General features: G+C 44.5%; 2 protein-coding genes across 3 annotated transcripts; one reads left to right on the top strand and one right to left on the bottom strand.

Annotated features, from left to right (window-relative positions):
- Positions 1-93: 93 nt before the first annotated feature.
- On the top strand, positions 94-5,222 carry cUnh22orf23 (chromosome Un C22orf23 homolog). The gene is made up of 7 exons (XM_080463448.1): positions 94-661; positions 1,679-1,785; positions 2,223-2,285; positions 2,639-2,782; positions 2,869-2,985; positions 3,058-3,158; positions 3,558-5,222. Exons 2-7 carry the CDS (start codon positions 1,692-1,694, stop codon positions 3,645-3,647), a joined length of 609 nt encoding a protein of 202 aa, XP_080319574.1. The 5' UTR covers positions 94-661; positions 1,679-1,691; the 3' UTR covers positions 3,648-5,222.
- On the bottom strand, positions 3,771-19,335 carry micall1a (MICAL-like 1a). Of its 2 annotated transcripts, none has more exons than XM_080463446.1 (16): positions 18,639-19,335; positions 15,263-15,311; positions 12,658-12,799; positions 12,294-12,388; positions 11,073-11,209; positions 9,374-9,951; positions 9,025-9,085; positions 8,428-8,834; positions 6,740-7,113; positions 6,521-6,655; positions 6,318-6,444; positions 6,086-6,176; positions 5,671-5,744; positions 5,438-5,552; positions 4,963-5,009; positions 3,771-4,850 (listed from the first exon to the last, which is right to left on the bottom strand). In XM_080463446.1, the coding sequence occupies exons 1-16, from the start codon at positions 18,779-18,781 to the stop codon at positions 4,678-4,680; spliced, it is 2,748 nt and encodes a 915-aa protein (XP_080319572.1). In that variant the 5' UTR covers positions 18,782-19,335; the 3' UTR covers positions 3,771-4,677. The 2 variants fall into 2 exon arrangements, with proteins under 2 accessions (XP_080319572.1, XP_080319573.1); XM_080463447.1 differs by having other exon boundaries at positions 6,740-7,071.
- Positions 19,336-19,625: the final 290 nt, after the last annotated feature.

Raw genomic sequence — 19,625 nt, 5'->3', positions numbered from 1 at the left:
AGAAGCATTGAAAAGGAGCTCTGTGGCGTGTTTTATTCATTCACAAGTAAACACACGAGTGGCCGTTATCAGATGGCAGCCTCTATCTGCCGAAGCATGCTGGCGAGTGCGGTTGACGTGAGGTCACGTTTCATGTTGACGTTCAAAAGAAATCGAACAAACTCATCTTTTGTGAAGTCTCGGAGCAGAGCCACTCGCGTGGTTTTTATTGAGATTTGTCGAGGGCGCTGAAAGACTTTCAGAGACCAACGCGTGTGAGGGGGGATTGTGGGGGTTTGAGCGCACAAGTAAAAAAAAGTGATTGTTTTTTGGTGCTAATTGTGAAACGCGGTGGTCATTTCCCAGTGAGGACGAGTCGCTTCTGAGAAGACCTGCGTGTAAAAGGTGATTATAGTCTGGCTGCTGTTTATCTGCTGACGCGGGGTAAAGTCAGGCTGCTGTCTTCCCACAGATAATGGAGCCCCGACTGCTGCTGATGCCCGATGAGTAGCCCGCCACTGATAAAGATTCTTCTCTCTGCGTCCGACTGGCGACTGAACAGCACATCCAGCGTGCAGCAGCGACAGAACGGCCTCTTTTATGGCCTTTAACACGTTACACAAGGCCTTTGTAGCAACTGCTCGTCTGGAAGAGAACATTCTTTTTATCTCCAAACACAACAGTTAAGAACATATTCATGCTCATATTCAGGCCACCGGTTTCATTTAAGGCTGACTTTTGTATTCTGTCCAAACTATGAAACTAAAAGAAGTATCTTTACTGATATAGTGACTAAACCCATAGTTTACTTGAAAAAAAAAAAAAAAAAGAACCAACCATTCAGACAAGTTATATAAAATATAATTCATCATAAAAAGAACAAGATGCAACTGAAATCATGACCAAGTTAAAAAAAAAAAAAAAAAAAGTTTACAAGAGAATATAACATAAAAAGTAGGATGAATGAAACTAAACTAAATTATAATTCTAGTCCCCCCAAAAAAGCATAAAAATGTTAGTCTTTTCGATTTATGACTCTTTTAACCACAGATATGGTTTTGAGCAAAGTTGGTCTTCGTTGCTGTCGATATTATAGATTTATATGTCATCATTTTTTAAAGGGAAGTGAATATTAATGATCATGATTCAATTGTATATGATAATGATATGATGATAATATGGCTAAATGATTGGCATTTATTTTCAATTACATAATTTAATTCATTGAATCATTAATATTTAATTCAGAACTTTCACTGTTAAAAAGAAATTGTCTCCCTCTAGTGGCCAGGATGTGTCACAGCGCTAAAAACTCGAGGGGGGAAAAACTCCAACGATTAAAAAAAAAAAAGAGTATCCCTTATTAACGTTTGCATTTCATAATCGAGGTGTTTTGGAATAAGCTGATAAAAAAAAAGAATTTAGAAACAATAGGTGATATCGGTTTGCCAGTGAAGGGGCTTGTTGTTTGGTTGCTTGGAAACAACAAGACACCGCACCGACACACGCGCCATTCGGAGCACGAAAACAAAAAACCACATCAAAACGTGCGTATAGTTGATTTATCTATTTATTTATGTTAACGATTTCACCATCTTCAAAAAATAAAAATCAGTCCCATACATAAGAGATCAAATTCGATCATGTTCTAGGTTAAGGCTGTTGTTCTCAAAAAGAAGTGTAGTTGTGTTGCCTCCAGTCTGCAGGTGGAGATGGAGACCAACTCACAGTGTCCAGTCAGCGGGGGGATCTGGAGCAGACCCACAATCCAACCCAGCAGCGAGGAGAGCCGGGCCACGCTGCAGTGTAAGTCATGTCTGGGGTTACTGCTGAAAATACCTTTTATATTTGTGAGGGAAAGAATTAGAGTGAAAAGGTAAAGTGCTGTTTGTTTCACATCGCACTGATGAAGGAAAACACCCAGGTGATTAGTCTGAAGGGGTATTTTGTTTCTGGTTTACTTACCACAGTGGTTTTACTCTTTGGTCAACAGAAAGAAGAAAAAAAAAATCACAAACCTATAATAAATATAAATGTATTTAACAGTTGTGGGAATTAAATGTGAATTTGTGAAGACTTAAAGGATGTTAATGTGTTTGGTCTTCTCACAATGTGTTTTAACCCCCTCTTTTTGGTATGGAATTACGACAGTTTCTTCAAATCGATCCTCTGAACTGAAGTTTATGTATTTGTTTGTGTTTAGCGTTTATGTTTATTTGACCCATTTTTTCTGTCATGGTCAGTGATGAAGCAGGAATCGAGACTCACCAACTTCCAGAGGAAAGAAATCAACCAAAGCTCAAAGAGTGAGGCCATCGAATATTTTCACCAACTCTCACAACAATTATAAAGTATCCGTCACGTATATGCTTAGAATGTGAAATATTTTAATACACAAATTGACTGTTGTGAATTAAAAGGGGTGTTAACCTAAACTTCTGTCCTCATCTCGACTTGATAAACTTAATTAAGACCTGATATCTTGGGTGGAAGATATCAGGTGGGATTGGATGGGACAATTAGGCAGAAATCATAAAATCTCTCTTTTGAGTGAAGCACCTTCTACTGTCGTGTAAATAAATGAACCTAGAATGGGATTTTCCCTTTAAATACAACATCAATACCAACACCAGACAAGTTTCTAAAGCTTCTCTCTCAGACCGAACAGGTTCCTCTCCGACGCCTCCTCCGTCCAGTCAGCCCGTCCAGACACACCGGCCTCACGTTTCTCGGAAGCGCAGCGCTGAATCCTGCCGGGCTGGAAACAGCTACGACAAAGAAAAGTTTCTTCCGAGTGCCACTCGTACGTTTTCTCTGAAGCTGGCAGTCGTTTGGTTGAAATCTGTCTCCCGGTTCATCTTTGCGTGCCCCCCCCCCCCCCCTCTGTAGGAGACTTGGAGAAAGAAAAGAAGGAACTTCAGCATCTCTTTTCAATGGGAACTGAAACGCCTGCAGCTGCACCTCCACAGGAAAGCCCTGCAGAGAGGAAGGATCGATATGAAGAAGGTGAGGCTCAGGAGGTGGAAAGTGTTTGACACGACAACAACAAATTTATCTTTTTGTGTGTTTTTTTTGTAGTAATGGATGAAATAGTAGAACGGAAACAGTTTCTGGCAGATATGGCCTCTCTGGGTCAGGAGAGAGACTACGTGGACATCATCAACGCTCAAATTTCACAGGTAAAAACTAAAATGATGACGAGTTTCTTATGGGAGCAGAGGTTTGGAGAGTCCAAACAAAATCAACCTCAGAGTGCCGAGTAATACCTCTTATCAAAAAGTGTTGTTCCTGCTTCAGTTCTCTATTTTTCTTTGTGTTTTGACCTTGATTCAAATTGCCTTCCAAAACAGCAAAGATGGGAAAGAATGCATGATATATACAGAATACACTGAGGGATAAAAACCCCAAACTGATTCACCAAAATGGAAAAGCAAAGATGTCTGACTTGACATATGAAGTTTTCCAGTCTTGTCACTCAGTTCTGCCTCTATGTGTTCAATGTTAAAAGTTCTTCAAATATTCTTTCTGTTTATGACACTGCTCATTAACCTGCGCTGTATCTCGACCCGCCATGGCAGAAAATACAAGAACTGGAGTTGTTGGAGAAGCAGAGAGCGGAGAGGACAGGACGTGACGCGGCAGAGAAGAGCGAAGCACCGGTGCCTTAGAAAGAGTTTGAAGACGGACAAGGTCCCGTCTTCCTTAAAGACGCCAACAAACCTGCTCATTTTGGGCTTCAATCGAAGGGAAAACGTGATGGGTGGATAATAAATGTACAACGAGCAGCCTCTGCTTGCATGAATGTAGTTTATTTCCTCCAGCTTTCCAGTGTCAGTATTGTGTTTGAGGAGCGTTTAAAGGCGGAGCTACAAAAGCCTTTTCGATTGAGCCGGACACGTGGTTAGGCACAGAGCAGACTGGCTGTAACAGAATGAATAAACGTACACGACAGAAAAGTATTAAATAAACACTCTGAGCATGTTTTCTTTCCTATCCGGTTTAAGGCGAAACAGAGAAGGACAGGAAGGCTTCATAAAATATAAATTAATGATCACATATTCGGCCTGAACGGGGCCAAACCTGTTAAAAACTGGGTTACGCTGAAGCCGATAAAATACTGTTTGTTCTTATTCCTTTAAAAGTCAGTAATGCACGTGAGAGTTTTCATGTTAAAACAAAGTTTTGTTCATTGTCAGGACTCACCCGGTCACATCCACTCGTTAATAATCCGCACTCACCCACGACTGACAAAGTTTCCAACCGAGCGAAAGAAGGAAAGTTTAAACGGTCCAGCAGCGGGAACCCGCTGCTGACTCAGCATTTCCAGGGAGCATGTTTAAAGCACGTTTCATGTTATAAAGGTCTAACTAGTACCACAGGTTTAACCGGGACAGTATGCAGAGGATGAACTGGGTTAAAACTGAGCGGTTTCACCGTCCGGAACCCGGATGAAGGCAGACGGAAGAGGAGTGAAGCGAAAACACAGGAATCAGTGCAGAATTGGCTTCAGTGAACTGAGCTCCGAGCTCTTAAAGCACTTGAGTTGTCTTTAGAAAACAGACAAGGCGGTTTGTGGAGCCTTTCTGGAGGAGACGTTAGCAGGAGGTGGAGGTGAGGAACGTCACCGCAGACGTCGTCTTCTTCACCTGAAAGGATTCCTCGACTCGCTTCTTTAAACTTTGTCCTGTTTTCTGCTCTTCAGCTTTTGTCTTTGCGCGGGCTGGGACTCTTTCCAGCTTCTCCTTTGTGGCTCAACCGTTTGAGCACCTTGATGGGTTTGAACTTTGCCCCTTTCTTCTTCTGCTGCTGCTGCGGCTGCGGCTGCTGCTGCTGCTGCTGCTGCTGCTCGCTCTCCGGCTCCTTATGAAAGTCTGACGGAGATGAACAAAACATCCAAGGTCACAAGAAGGAAAGAGGAGGAAGAGTGTTTTCAGTGTTTAGCGCTCGATTTATACGGTGTGACTCTCATCTTGTGTCAGCTACCTTTTTTCTTCAGCATGGCTTCCATCATTTTGTCCTCCTCTTCCTCCCTGTGACAGACGGACAGATTGAGAACTGTTGTGTTTTCACATTTATGTGACTTATTCAAGTGTTTTTCTGTATATCTGTTTATATAGGATGGGAACAGTGACCATGTTTCTGGGTTGCCAGGTTTGTGGTTTTCACGTGGAATTCAGACACTTTTACATTGTTGTTGTGGGATGATAGTTATACCGAATAAACTTGTTTTTTATGCTTGTACCAATTTTGCTCCTTTAGTGTTATTATAAATGCACTTCACACTCTTCTGAATTCTGCTACTGAACTGGCAACCCAGCCAGGCTTAGTTTCCTCCAGGTAAGAGTGCAGGGAGAGACGGCGCTCGGATCGCCTGTGTCGTATTATTTATTTCAGGACAGTAATCTGACGGAAAGCGTCACACCAGCACTCGGTTCATCCGCCGCCGTCGTCGGATTACCTCTGCCTGTCCTGGTCCATGTTGTTGACAATCTGGTTGCGCTGCTCGATGATGGTGACCAGCTCCGCCATCAGCTGCTGCTCACGGCTCTTGTCCTCCTCGGTCCAGTCTTTCTCTGACGAGGGGGGACGGAAAGAATGATATGGATGGATGGATGGATGGATGGATGGATGGATGGATGGATGGATGGATGGATGGATGGATGGATGGATGGATGTGTTAAGCTCTCAAACCTGGTTTGTTCAGAAGACACCTCAGCTCATACTCCACGTCCGCCTGTCGCTCCTCCAGGTTCTGCTGCTTCGCGCTGCAGAGAGAAATTTATCACCGCTGTAACTTTAAATTTAAATACTGGATGCATGGTTTATTTACATTAAAGAAGAATCTAATTTTATTAAACTTATATTACTTTCTGAACCTATTTGACTTTATGACTTAAAAAAAAAAAAAAAGTCCCCGGCTTACTTCTTTCCTCTAATCACTCTTACACCACAACCCACTTCTCCATTGTTGGCGAGTAAAATCACACTGTTGCACAAAAGTAGTTTTTCTACCAGAAGTGGCAGAAGGATTTGAAACTAACTGTCTTAATAGAAACCTCAGGAGGATTGGACGTCTTGTGATTTCAAACTTTCTATCTGCACTCACGTGTAGACCAGCTCAGCTTCTCGTCGGACTAGAAGGTGTTTGTCGTGAATCAGAGTGAACCAGTCCACCAGCAGATGCTCCTCGGCTTCATCTGGAACCACAACAGAGGGACGGTGGACATACGTTCCGTCAACAATAAAGTTTTCTATGGCTGATTCCATGTAACAAAGATTCCGACTTTTCAATGTTTAGTTATTTTTCTGAGGCGGCTGAAAGCCCCGTGCGGTGGTACCGTTGGGGTTGTCTCTCAGCTTCTTCTCCAGCTCCACTCCCCTCTGCTCCAGCTCGTCCAGCTGCTTCTCCAGCTGACTCATCTCATCATGGATGTCCTCCACTGGGATGTAGAGATCCGACTGCACCTGGAGGGACGTTCACATGAACGAGTTCAGCTTCTGCCTCAACGCTTCTCTCTTCTTTTCAAATGTAGCCGCTTACCTTGCGTTTGATGAGTGGGAAGCCGTGGCCTGGTGCCGGGGGCCGAGCGGGGCGAGGGCCTTTGGGGGGTTTGCCTTTTGATTTGGTGGTGGAGGGCGAGGCTTTCCTGTTGAACGGGTTCTCCTTGCAGATCCGCTGAAAAAGCGACACCAGTAGATTGAGGTAACGTGCCGAGTGCGTTGCTCCGCACTGGACTCTGCTCGGACGGAGTCAACTAACCTTGTTGCGCGATTGCCCGGCTCCCGCGGCCAGGGGACTCGGGGCGGTGGGGGGCCGCGGCGGCGGGGAGCCCGAGCTGCGGCTGGTTTGCGGCGTGGCCGGAGCGGAGCTGGCGTTTGACGGCACGGAGAAGGAGCCGGGGCTCGGGGACGCGTTAGGCAGCCGCTCGGCGGAGGACGAGGAGGGGGAGGCGGTGGAATCGCAGGGCGAACAGATCGACGGCTCCGAGATGCTTTTGGAGAAGCTGAGCTCCTGCTCGCTGCCGCCGCCGCCCAGAGGGAGCTGTGAAGCGCTGAGGTCTGAGCCCGAGGACAGACTCTCTGTACTGAGAGCTGGAGACGGAGAGCAAGAGGAGGGCTGAGAATGAGAGAGAGCTGAAGGAGGAAAGTTTGTGTACCAGCAAACAGCAAAGACAACAGGAATGAAACAGGAGTTAGGAGAGATTCAAACAGAAGCAGGATGAGGGAGAAGAACAAAGAAACACTTTGTTAACATCTCTATCTCTTTCTTTAGCCGTCACATCCTCAAGCTATTTATAGTTTGTTCGCTCTGTTTTACACTTAAATAGTAAATCTCAGCTGATTACTTGTGAAGGCAGGATACATCCTGAACACACAGACGTCTACATGTAATTTTACTCTTGTTAATGTAACGGAAATATGTTATTGGACTTGAGGAAAACACACAATCACTTCATAACGTGGTAAATTAATGGATCTAAAAAGTATGAAGGTTGTTGTGTTGATTCTTAATAAGACACCTGATATATTTGACCATGTTTATGGGAAAGGCGCGTGGCGAAACACAAGCTTTTCTTACAAATATTCTGATTTTAGGAAATAGCTTGGGACAGTATTAAATGCCCCAAATATAAAATAATAAAATGACTAAACAAACCTAGCTGCAAAGTAATTTAAAGGTTAAATTTACTAGTTAACAGGGCTGTGGAATAAGGTCACATCTCGTCATTCTAGCAGACTGAAATGATTCATAACTTAATTGAGAAACTGTATCTTGTGATAGGAATGACATTGACAATGTGACTGGTCACGTAACTTCAATTGACAATCGACTTCAGTCACAGTGATGGAAATCAGCTGAAAGAGAAGCAGAGGTGGTTTCTATTAATGTGCTCAGAGGATTTTACACAGCAGGTCCCACCTCTCGTCAGGTTTTGACATTTTAAAATAATTTCTTTCATTGTTCTTGATTTTTTTCCCCCACAGCGTTTGACTTCTGGAGTTTTTAAAATAAAAATGCAGATTTCCTTTGTTGCGCCTCGCCATGTTTGTTAACCTACTCCACCAAGAGATCAAATTTCAGGCACTGAACTCTGTGTCCAATCTTTCCATGGTGGATTTGATCAAAACCCTCGGTTCAATACTCGTGATGTGTGTGATGTCAATCATACAATTATTGTCAGTTCATATCATCAGTACAATACGTGACAGCAAAAGTGCCTTATAATAGTGTGAACACACGATCACCAATGTTTATTTGAGAATTTGTAAATTAGACTGTGACGGAAAGCAACTTAAATCTTTCCCATTTGAAGTCGTACCCACAGTTTCAGCTGAATTTATAAAGTTCCACGTAAACATTGAGGTGGCTTCTCTATGTCACCATCAACACAGTTTGACGCTTAAAAGGACAAACATGAATATTTTCAGCTTTGTGGTCGTGGTTACCATTGGGTGGCTGTGGAGCACGAGGCGCCGGTCGCTTCTTGTTCATGGCGCTCGCGGGGCTGACGGAGCGGGACGAGCTTCCCGTCGCAGCCGGAGCGTCTGCTGCAGCAGCCTCAGCCGGCCGGGTGATGCTGTACCACGGGTGACTCGCCACCAGCGTGGAAGGGAGCGCCGCTCCCTCGCTCCCTCCCTCAGCATTCACCTCGGTGTCGTCCTCGTCGTCTTCGAAGGGGTTGGCGGGCTGAGGGGGCGTGCTGGGTCGGGAGCCCTCCCCTTTGAGAGAGGACAGAGAGCCTGTGTGTGGAGGTGTGGTCAGTCCTGCGGGGGGAGGGGGAGGGGCTTTCTTCTTCTTGGCTTCTGATTGGACCAGGGCGAGCCAAGGTGGGTCTTTGGGTTTATGGGTGCCACTGAACAGTGAAATACACAGATAGTGATGGAGGGATCACACAAGAGGAAGACAACAGAGTGCATCCACACGAAGGTTCAGCGATGCGAACAAGCACTGTGAGAACATGAGTTTCAAAACCCTGAGAGACTATGAAGACACGATTACAGGAAGTGACACGGCGGCGGTGAAAGCAGGAGAAACTCAGCTACCTTGCAGGAGACTGTGATCTTTCTCGAGGTTTTGGGGGAGTCGGAGGCTTCAGACGTTCACCTGTGAGTTCAGAGAGTCTCAGTATCAGTGTGAGCCAACGGGCGACGGCCACCAGGGGGCGTCAGTGGGGCGTCGAGATTAATGCGCACCCATGAATGTTTTCTTTCTACTTTTGAGAAAAAATCATGAAGAAAATGATTTTCACATAATTGCCAGTGAGTCCAAACAGCGGGTAACTATATATATATATATATATATATATACACAATGTGATTTAACCTCTTCCTTCCACACTCCTGAAAACACCTGCTACAAACAAATTACATTTTTTACAACAGTTATACTTACTGGCTACAAGGCGGTCCCCTGTGCGTGGGAGGCGGACCCGTGGGGCGGGGCGAGGAGGAGGGGCGGGCTCTGAAACCCGACGGGGGGCGGGGACCGGACGAGCGGCTGGTTCAAGCTGACCAACAGGAGCGAGCGGGAGCTCCCCATTCGCCGTGCATTTGGCTGCTGCTTGTGGGTCCGCATCTTTCTCTCCTTCCTCGTCTTCCTCCTCTTCATCGCTCTCGTCAAAAGGGTTGGGAGGAGAAGAAGAACGCGGCGTCTCTTCTGCCTCTGCATCTTTGGCTGCCGTGTCTGTTATGGCGGGGCAAACTGAGGCGGAGTCACTCGTCGGCGCGTCGCCGTCGCTCGTTTGGCTCACCGGTGAAGGCGTCTTTTCCTCGCGGTCCTCGGACGTCGCAGGGATGTGAACGGTGGTGTGACCGATCCTGGCAGACTGAACGGGTTCCCTGCTGAGATCCGGCCGGCCGTTCTGATTGGCTAGAGCGTGCCGTGTCAGGTGATGAGTGCAGACCAGTCCTCCGGAGTCACTTCCTGCTTTGTAGGATCCAGGAAGCAGCGTGCTGCGACACTCTATGCACCTGAGAGCAGCGACAGAGGAGGACGTCAAGATCCAGGTCAAGACTTTTATACAACCGAGCGCAAGGCTGGAAAAATGATCAACAATTCACAACTTTGCTATCACAAAATTAGCCACATCCTGTTTCTGTCCAATCTTGTAGGAGAAGATTCCATTTTAAGCACAAAGTTGCTCAGACTAATTTGAAACAAATGTGTTTATCAGTTAGCCCAAATACAGGTTTTAAAAGGTTGTAATTATATTCCTCTATTAAAACATTTTTACATATGTAGAAAGTTTTGTTATGGACTGAAAACTTCAACTGGATCACTGTAAATTTATACTGCATGGGTTTTGTTTGTTTGTTTGTTAGTTCGTTGTGTGTTCTATAGTCACTGGGTGAAAGAAGTAGGCTTCTGAAAAAAAAAAAATATGTATTTTTTTAAGTATCTTCATTCTTCTTAAGTAAGTAGCAGCTAAGAAAGTCTTCTGGCTGTTCCCTTCCAATCCCGCGAGGTGTCCCTGATGATTTAGGCTGTACTGTTGTAAAAAATGTCTTTTCTTTCATGAAAATAACAAAAATTAATGAATGAATGAAAACAAGAAAAATGGGATGAATGTGATTTTTCACAGGTTTTTGGAGGATTTCTGAGAATAACCTCCATGATAACCAAAGTCTGTGAAGTTAAAACAGTTTAAATAGTTTGCAACAAGGCTACATGTTTCATGTCAGAATCTATTAAGCCCATGTGAGCCAAACGCTATTAAACCCCTGCTAACCACAAACTTTGTTCCAAACATTTGACCAAAATACCATTTAAAAAGCCAACAGCTTCAGCATGAGGGAACTAAAAATGCTAAAGTATTGGGTGATGACCTCCATGGAAAAAACATAATATTCTTGACACGCACAATAATTTAAAAGGTTTGAACGTGCTGACGTGTGTATTTTAGCTGACAACAAATTTGCCGAGTTAAAAAAGAAAAAGGAAAAGAAAAATACCACCACAAATGTCATCAACTCAACCTCAAGTGAGATCAGAAGGTATTGAAAAAAGTTTTTCTTTTTTTTTTTTTTGGTTTAAAGAAGTGATGTGTCTCATAATGGCAGACGTGTGTGTAGAGCAGAGCTGCAGAGTTTACCTGAAGCAGTTGCGGTGGTAGAGTCTCCCGTCCACCAGAAACCTCTGCACCAGGTGGACGTGCTTCTGGCAGGCGGCGCAGGTGCTGCTCAGCGTGCTGCGCTTCCACGCCGGCGCCTCTGCCCCTGGCTGCACAGGCTGGATAATGCAAGCGATCGGGACGTTGTTCGCAGGAGGTGGAACGGCGGAGGAGACAACGGGGGTGGCGGGGGGGGGCAAGATGGATAGTAATGGGGGAGGGTGGGGGAGGAGATCATACACGGAGTCAGGATTTGAGGATGTGGATTGTTTCACTCTGTTTAGTTTGCTACCGCTACTCGGTTACTGCGACTTCTAATCTCCACAGATTTTATTCTTTCTCGCAGCTTAAAACACAATATGTGTATTAAATTAAACAGCTCCGGTTAGTCTCTCTTGCAGTCCAACACTTTGAATTTGATTGATTGATTGTTTTAGGCATTTTTTTTTTTAGGTGGTTAAGAGCAGCATGTTAAAAAACTTGGCACACAGTGTTAAAGTACAACTGCTGGTTGTTTATTTTAATATATACAACAAGTGGTTAAACAAAAACTGACCTAAAGGTTTTTGTTTTCACCTCCTGGCCCACCCCGCCACCCCACCACCCCCACCCTACTGCCTAGACTCAGGACCAGAGAGTGGAGGGGGGATCAGATGTGAGGAGGAGGAAGAGGAAGAACAGGAAGAGGAGGAAGTGGAATGAATTTCCATCTGAAGAGCAGGAGAGGGGAGAGGGGGGACGATGAGGATGGCGCCAGTACATGGGAGTACGGGATGGAGGAAAGAAGTTGAAAGCATGTGAAAGAAAAGAGAAAGACAGGATACAGAGGCTCTCTTTATAGACCGATCCTCCCACCACGGCTCTGCTTGTTCCCCAGCTGTGCAGTGCAAAGCTCACACAAGACAAAAGGGACGTGATGCAGAAAGAGCCACATGTACTGCACGCCGTCGCACTAAAATTTCAGCTTTATGGCTCAATAACTCCAGACACCACATGCAGAAATTCACATCTATAGAAGCCTGTGCTTAAAGCCATCACACAGAAAACCCCACCTTCAAACAACGGTCTGCGATCATGCAGCTCCAGCAGATACCATGCAGAGTTAGTTCGGCCTAAAATCAACTGTTCCTTTAGAGGAAAAAACAGCCAGACATGCAGGAGATAATCCACGTTGGTCCCTAAGCCATCTGGTTCAACACTCACCTCAGGCTCTTTGTCCTCTAAAGGGCTCGGAGGTCTTTTCTGGGCTGGCTCATGAAGACCCGCAGAGCTCAGGCTCTTCGTGCAGGGGGGGTTTGCTGTGAGACAAAGGAAAGGATGGCATCACGTCCCGACAGAAACTAGAAAAGCAGGATTTCGTCACAGTTTGCTCATGTCAGACCAGACCTGTTAATCTGATTTTAGACCACATAAGTGTTAAAGGAGAAGGATTGTTGGCCTTATGTTTGCAATAGACAGTGTCTTAACTGTCAAGAGATGCTTGCATGACAAAAACATTAGATCATTTGTAGTTATTGCCAGTTTATAAACACGTATTTGAATGCGACATCAAAGCTGTTCGACACACCTTGGGACTTATTATTGAAAAAGTTGTAGTACTGCGACACGTATGTGATGATGCTCAGCCGGTCAGGCACTTTCATGGACACCATGTCCTCTGGGTCCAGCAGGGCGGGAATCCCCAGCTGTGTCTCGGCCACTTCGAACGCCTGTGAAGGAAAAGGAAAGGAGGGACGACAGGCAGGAGGACGGGGACATAAAACAGGCTGTTAAAGCGTGGCCGGGAAACAATGAGCAGTCAGACTACATGCAGATATAAGAAAACGAATGATCGTTTCATTTTGGACACATAAACTCACTTTAAAAACAATGTCTGGATCATTTTTAGTGTTGGAACCTTTTTGGGTTAGTCGGTCTATTACCCTGACTAATCTGGGATATTAATTACAGCTCCTGTTTATGGAAATTACATTGTAAAGCTTTGAGTAAACTTATTTGTTTTCACTGCTACAGAAACCTCAGAGACTCAGCGTGTTCAACCTATCTGAATTTCCGGGTACTCCGGGGGCCGAGGAGGAAAATATGCTTATCGAGTGATTTTGGTAAACCTACCCTTTAATTAAACTGTCAAGGAAACGATGCAGATAGCTGCATACCAATGGAAAGCTTTCATGTCTCTCCAGTCTGGACTCTCACAGGGAAACCACCAATCAGCAGATGCACCGTTCCACCACTGTTGATGAACGCTCAGCCGATCCCAAATGTTTGAATTTCTTCCCGAGTTTAACCAAGAGTCTGATGAAAAAATTCAAGCGAGGAAACGAGAGCTGAGATGTGGTTACATAACAGCATGACTCCCCTGGCAGACATTCAAGTATGAAATAATCCAGCCAGCTACGGCGCTGCATCTACATAAATCAATGCTCATCTAATGCGTGCTTTGAATGGTAAGCTCTCGACGGGCTGCACGATGTTGGGAGTGAAGAATATTCCTGCCGAGTCTGCTTTGGGTCCTTTCTGTGGTCAGTTTGCACGTTCTCAGCTCCAGTTCACTGGATGGATACAAAATGAATGGATGATTCCTGATTCATAAACTTCACAATCAAGAAAGTAGCTAGAAAATCATTGTTTCTCATTCGTGACTTCCTCCTGAAATTCAGGAAGTTGTTACTATTTGCTGCTATGAAGTTATTAAAGAGGACATAAGAGCATTGACTGAAAGACAATCATTAATGTGGGATGCACTGATAGTGACTTTTATGGCCATCATTTAGTGCAATTGTTGTTGGTGTGTATTAGCTGACGAACCAATGACCGGTGAGATGTAACACGCAACGACTGGTGTTAAAAGATAACATCCCGCCAACAAATCACACAAAAATGTAATCAGGACGGCTGTAAATGAACATGTGGAAACTGAATAAAGAGTAGGTCAACATATATGTATTGGCACCATCTTTATATTAACTTACTTTAAATGAAATACAGAAAAACTTCAATATTGACTTTTTAAAAATAGAATTAATGTTATGTTGGTTAATGTAAAGTAGTGTCATGTTAATGCGTGACCTCGAGAGTTAAACGTTAACAATGACAATACATAAAGCAAGACCACGTAAATGGGTGACTGAGAGCGCAAACATGAGGGAAGTGAAAATGACAGTTATTCTATTTGCTTCCTATATAATGTAATTCAGCCGGTTTGTAAAGGCCAGAAGTACCGGCATCAGTGCCTACTGAAGAACTGGAGCTGCCAAACAGAGTTCATGCGACAGCTGTTGCACCCCGACGGGGTCAAATATAGGCTGAGGACGTATTTAGTAAATGGCCTTATCACATAAAGAGAATTACAGAAGCTCAAGTAGATGCTTCTAATCTGACTTTGAAGTTGTGCATTTTTTTTTACATTTACTTAGAAAGCCTGCTGCTTTCTTTGAAAAAAAAAAAAGAAAAAAAAAAACTGTCTCACCGCTCTTCTGGATCAAAAATGTAAACAGCAGCAAAAAGCTGCCACAGCTCAGCTCAGATGGAAAAGAAGCAGGCCTCGTTTCAATTCTCAATGTGGGAAAACAGTTTGTACCCTGCTGTTGAACAATCCTGTTCACTGCTGACTGTATTTACCCCATCCATGTAAATGTAAAATATTCCTGACGTTCAATAATCCTGTAAAATATCTATCCATCCCATTTGTGGTTTTTTAATATATCATAGCTTTTAACATATGTTGATAGTTTTAATCATTGTTTCTTCAGTCATATTTGTGTGTTCATTTTTGGAGCTCTGCTTGTAATTTGGTTTCTGGACTTGCATTTCTTTGTCGCCGTTTGAAATCTACTAATTTCCAAAGTTGTTTTCCAGCACTTTTGCACCCAAAAAAGAAAATCCACTTTTTCTTTTCCATCGGCATGTCAATCCTTCGGCCTCCTCAGAGTTTATCACCATAAAGTAGCATTTACTCCAAACAGACGGCGGAACAGAGTCACGCCCGCATGCAGTCATCAGGCCGGGTCATTTTATAGTTGACTAACAAACAGAAACAGATCTGAAGCCAAAAGCTACGTGATGGATACGTATTAGCTCACTGGTGATTCCCCTCAACCTCTCCTCCAGTGATTCCTTCCAAAAGATGACTGCATCAGAGAAAATGTGTTAAGGCTGTAAAAGTGACTCACCAGTCGGTTGTTCTCGTAGACATTTTCCTTAGAAAGTGAGCCGAAGTCTCTGAAGGAAGAGGATAAAGGGCATTGAAGATAAGTTTGCAGATAACCAGCGTACAGTTATGTAACAGTTCAAATCTTTTAGATCACAAATCGATGTGAGATCATACAGATGAATTTGTTAAGCCATCCTGCCATATAGAACTGCACTGTATTTAGCCTGCCGACCTATTTCAACTGATGTTATGGACCATCCAGCAGCTATTATTGGTTTGACAGCATGACTGAGCAATGCCCACCTCCCGCAGCTGACTATTTTCCCCAACGACACATAAAGAGGCCTGATGTGGAAATGGGTTTAGAACAAAAGAAAAGAAGCGACGGGGCCAAACAGGAGTGATGGGCTGATAATTACAAGGCTCCACTCTGGAATTCCCTGCAGTGGGGAGCTGCAGCAGGGCTCTCCACAGTAAACATCCTGCAGTAAACCTGGAAAATGTCTGAGGAGCCGTGGGATCAAAGTGTGGCTGTGTGTAAAGGTAAATGTGTGCACTGGTCTAGACAACAGTATGGTGGAAAGAAAAAAAATAAAATCACCGGCCGTGACCCGCATGGGAGCTTGTGGAAACCATGCGGAACTTTCAAGAAGGCGAAAAGCCTGTGAATGAGCTCCGTGTTGAAGGAGCACAAAGTGACCTCTGTTCTCTCTAATCTAGTCCCCCTGACCACAAACACACTGAGCAGCGATTCTCATATCAAGATTGTGTCAAGCCGAGTCCACAGTGTCAGTTCTGCCAGCAACAACTGAGAAAACTGCAGTAAGGTGGAATAAAGAAAATTTTTTTTTTAAAAAGCATCCTGAAAACAGATTTTCTCGTGAGAGCAGACTGTACCAGCTGACGTTGACACGGATGACGAAACGCAGTGTGTGATCTATATTGTGAACCTAAACCACACTGACTCAGACTGTCTGAGGTTTATTTTGGGAAAGAGGACTGCTGAACAACTGGGTGTGTGTGTGTCAGGAATTTGAAATCCACATGATCCAAACCTGAGTGAAACAGCATATCTGCTGAATGTGATTCAGTCGGGAGGAAAAGTTTGTGCATGAATATACTGGAATGAGACTCGGCAACGTTGCGGGTCAAAAACTCTCCGTGGGTTTGCTTGCTGATGGATCTTCGTCTTACACTCCGCTGGGATCGGATGATATTGACATGATTTAGTTTTAATTTTGGAGGTGATAAATTCTCAAATGAGCAATGAGAAACTTCAAATTAACTTCAACTTTAAATATCTGTCAGTTCTTCAATACAATTGAGTGTTTTTGACTGAACTGAGAAGATCATAGGACAACAGGTTCATGTATTTTGCCTGTAAATGGATTCTTATACTGTGGAAGCCCTTGAGGTCACTGTCAAGAGCCCTACTCCTCTGATGTCCGCAATTTTCTTTCAATTTCATACCCAGCCTTGACCTTATGGTGCAGGGAACTTTGAATACCGACGCAGAGTTAGTCAGATTGTTAGCTTTTACTTGTAGTTGTAATGTGAATACAAGTCTGACTGGACCGCCGTGTGCTCCTGTTGCTGCGTTCATATCTCCTCCCTCTCCAGCGGGTTGACACTTGACCTTGGGCAAAGGAATTCTGATGAGGCCATTCGATGCACCGACGTCTCTCCACCACATCAGTGTTGGATACTGATGAGAACACTCGTCACGGGCTGCACAGTGCTTTGCAGAACTACAAAGGCCGGACCCGGCATTAAGAGCTAAATCCAGTATGACAGGCGGAGGTCTCAGCTGCAGATCAGCCTGACGAGCTGTCCGCCTGGATCAGAGAGAGTTCGGTCGGCTCACTGCAGCCAGACAGAAAGCTCGACGGTGAGACATGCTGGGACAAACACTGAAGAGGCAAAGCTCGAAAGCTGGGTGTTTAGGGTTTGTCCTTTTCTTGTACTTTCAGCTGTACTGCTGGGCTGTTTATGTAGATTTATTCCACTTCACTGGCTCGTCACTGACCGGTCCAGTGACTGTTTTTGCAGTACTACTGTTGGAGCACGGTCCAATTTGCTTGAATGGGAGGTTAAAAAAGCATGCAAGGGACATTTAGAGACTAAAATAGTCCGATCAGACCATATTTATTCTGTGTTTGCACATTGCAAGGATACTTCACACAATTCAGTGCATGTTTTTACACAATCCACACACAACCACGAGGGGAGCAGATTTGTTCTTACCCAGAACCAAATTGTTAATCCTGATCCTGCTACAAAACAAAACAAAACAAAAAAAAAGCCCTCTCATTATTCTAGACTGGTTCTGCTCCAAAGAGATGCATCTAATGTGAGTCATATGAAGGTCACAGTTTCTGTGCTCGTTCTCCGTGCTGCTGCAAACGTGTCTGATCATGATCGCCCTGTCTCGTTACTCAGACATGCAAACTTTTTGATAGGAACCCAGGATGGCTTTTTATACTGGAGGACTTCAAACTGTGATTTTAACTTAGACTTTACTCTAACTCTCAATCTGTGGAGGAGAAATGGTTCTGCAGAGGTTTCTCCTCTCTACTATCGGCTCTGCTTACTCAGGTGGTATTGATGGATAACTGCTTTATAACAGGTCCATGAGACATTGTGATTAATACTATATGAATGAAGCGAAATTGAATTGAAAGACAAGTTATGCTCACATCATGTTAGTGCAAGGCTGTTTGATCGCCCATGTCAAACTTTGCAGACTTATCAAAATACCATATTAAGTCACAATCTTTTCATTTTAGCAAACAGTGTGCATATCCAATTGTATGCAAAAAGCAATGCTAAGTTGTCCTCTAATTATACCCCCGAAAAACACTAAGGTTAACCACATAAACTCTGATGATGTTACCTTGGTGTCTTCTCCAGTGTGTGAAATGCAGCGGAGAGGAGTGTTGTTACAGGCCTGTCAGCCTGCATTTATTACACAACGCTAACCTCTGTGATCATTACAATATAATTACAACATATCCATGATCATTTTAAAAAGGCACAGTGCTGTTTGGTATGCTTTAATCAAATGTTTTCATACAATAAACACGTTTTATTCATGCTTGGCTTTAGATTAGTGAACTTTTCACTTCAATTTAGCCAGATAGTTTTGTTGATTACGTATTATAAATGATCACAAAGGATGTCCTGGGATGATTTCCAGCTGATGGGAGTTTATGACACATACCAAAGATTATTACTGTACCTACAAGCTGAGGACAACAGTGAACGAGGAGTCACGCCTCAACGACGTGTCCCAAAACAGTATCATCAAATCCTCCCTGAAAACTATTCAATGGTTAGTTACAGTCTATTACTCTATTTTAAATGATAGTTAGTTACATGATCAGGTGATGACTTACATGAGATCTGGTCTGTATCGGTGTATAATGGCACAAAACGCCAGCCCGTCCCGAAAGGACGCCGACATGTCCCTGACGTCCACCTCGCTGTAATGCTCGCATTGTATCCGACACCACTCCTGCAGAGCCTTCAGCGACCCCATCGTGGTCCCGTCGCACAGATCCGTTAATAATCTCCGGTTTTGAAGTGGGACGTCTTCTCGCTCCCAGGTGAGCCGCGGCGGCGGGGAGTGGAGGGCTGCGGGACGGCAGCCGGGCGACACCCGCCGTGACGGTACGGCGCATTCATCAACCGCCGCCGAGTCACAGGAACACGACCAGCTGGAGGCTACAGCTCACTTTAAGGAACATTATGCGAACTTTGTTCTCCGGGTGCGGTTGCTCTGAAAACCATGCGGAAACTGAAAGGGCGAGTTAAAAAAAAAAATATGCAAAAATAAAAATATCTTTCTGAGCTAACGAAGTTAGCCGAGTGAGCTAGCAGGCTAATCCTGCTCCCGACTCAGTCTGCGCGTGTTTTCGGTGAAAGACGGAGGACGGAGGGGGGACGGAGGGTCGTTCGGCGGCGGTGATGCGGCTCAGTAGAAGGAGGAGGAGGCAGTGTTCCCTCGGAGGTGAACCACACGACTCGCCTGGTGTGACGGAGGCGCTGCAATAACTGCAGCGATCCTGCCGGTCACCAGTCCGAACTACCTCTAGTGACCAGTAGGGGGTGCTGCGCGGATATGAGAGAGGCAGGCAGAGTGTAAACACGCGGCCCGCGGGCCAAACCTGACACGTCATAAAGCCGAACCTGGAGCCACATGTCTTCAGTCCCTCTGCATTGCTCTATGGAGCGTTCACTTAATAGTAAAACAAATAATTTCTTGAAACTTTTTTTTTTTTTTTTTAACAAAAAAGACTTGAGGTTGCACGATAAAGGAGTGTGTGTGTGTGTGTGTGTGTGTGTGTGTGTGTGTGTGTGTGTGTGTGTGTGTGTGTGTGTGT

This window comes from Lipophrys pholis (assembly GCF_963383615.2).
Source record: "Lipophrys pholis genome assembly, chromosome: 5".
NCBI lineage: Eukaryota > Metazoa > Chordata > Actinopteri > Blenniiformes > Blenniidae > Lipophrys > Lipophrys pholis.
This window is presented reverse-complemented; position numbering and strand designations above follow the sequence as displayed.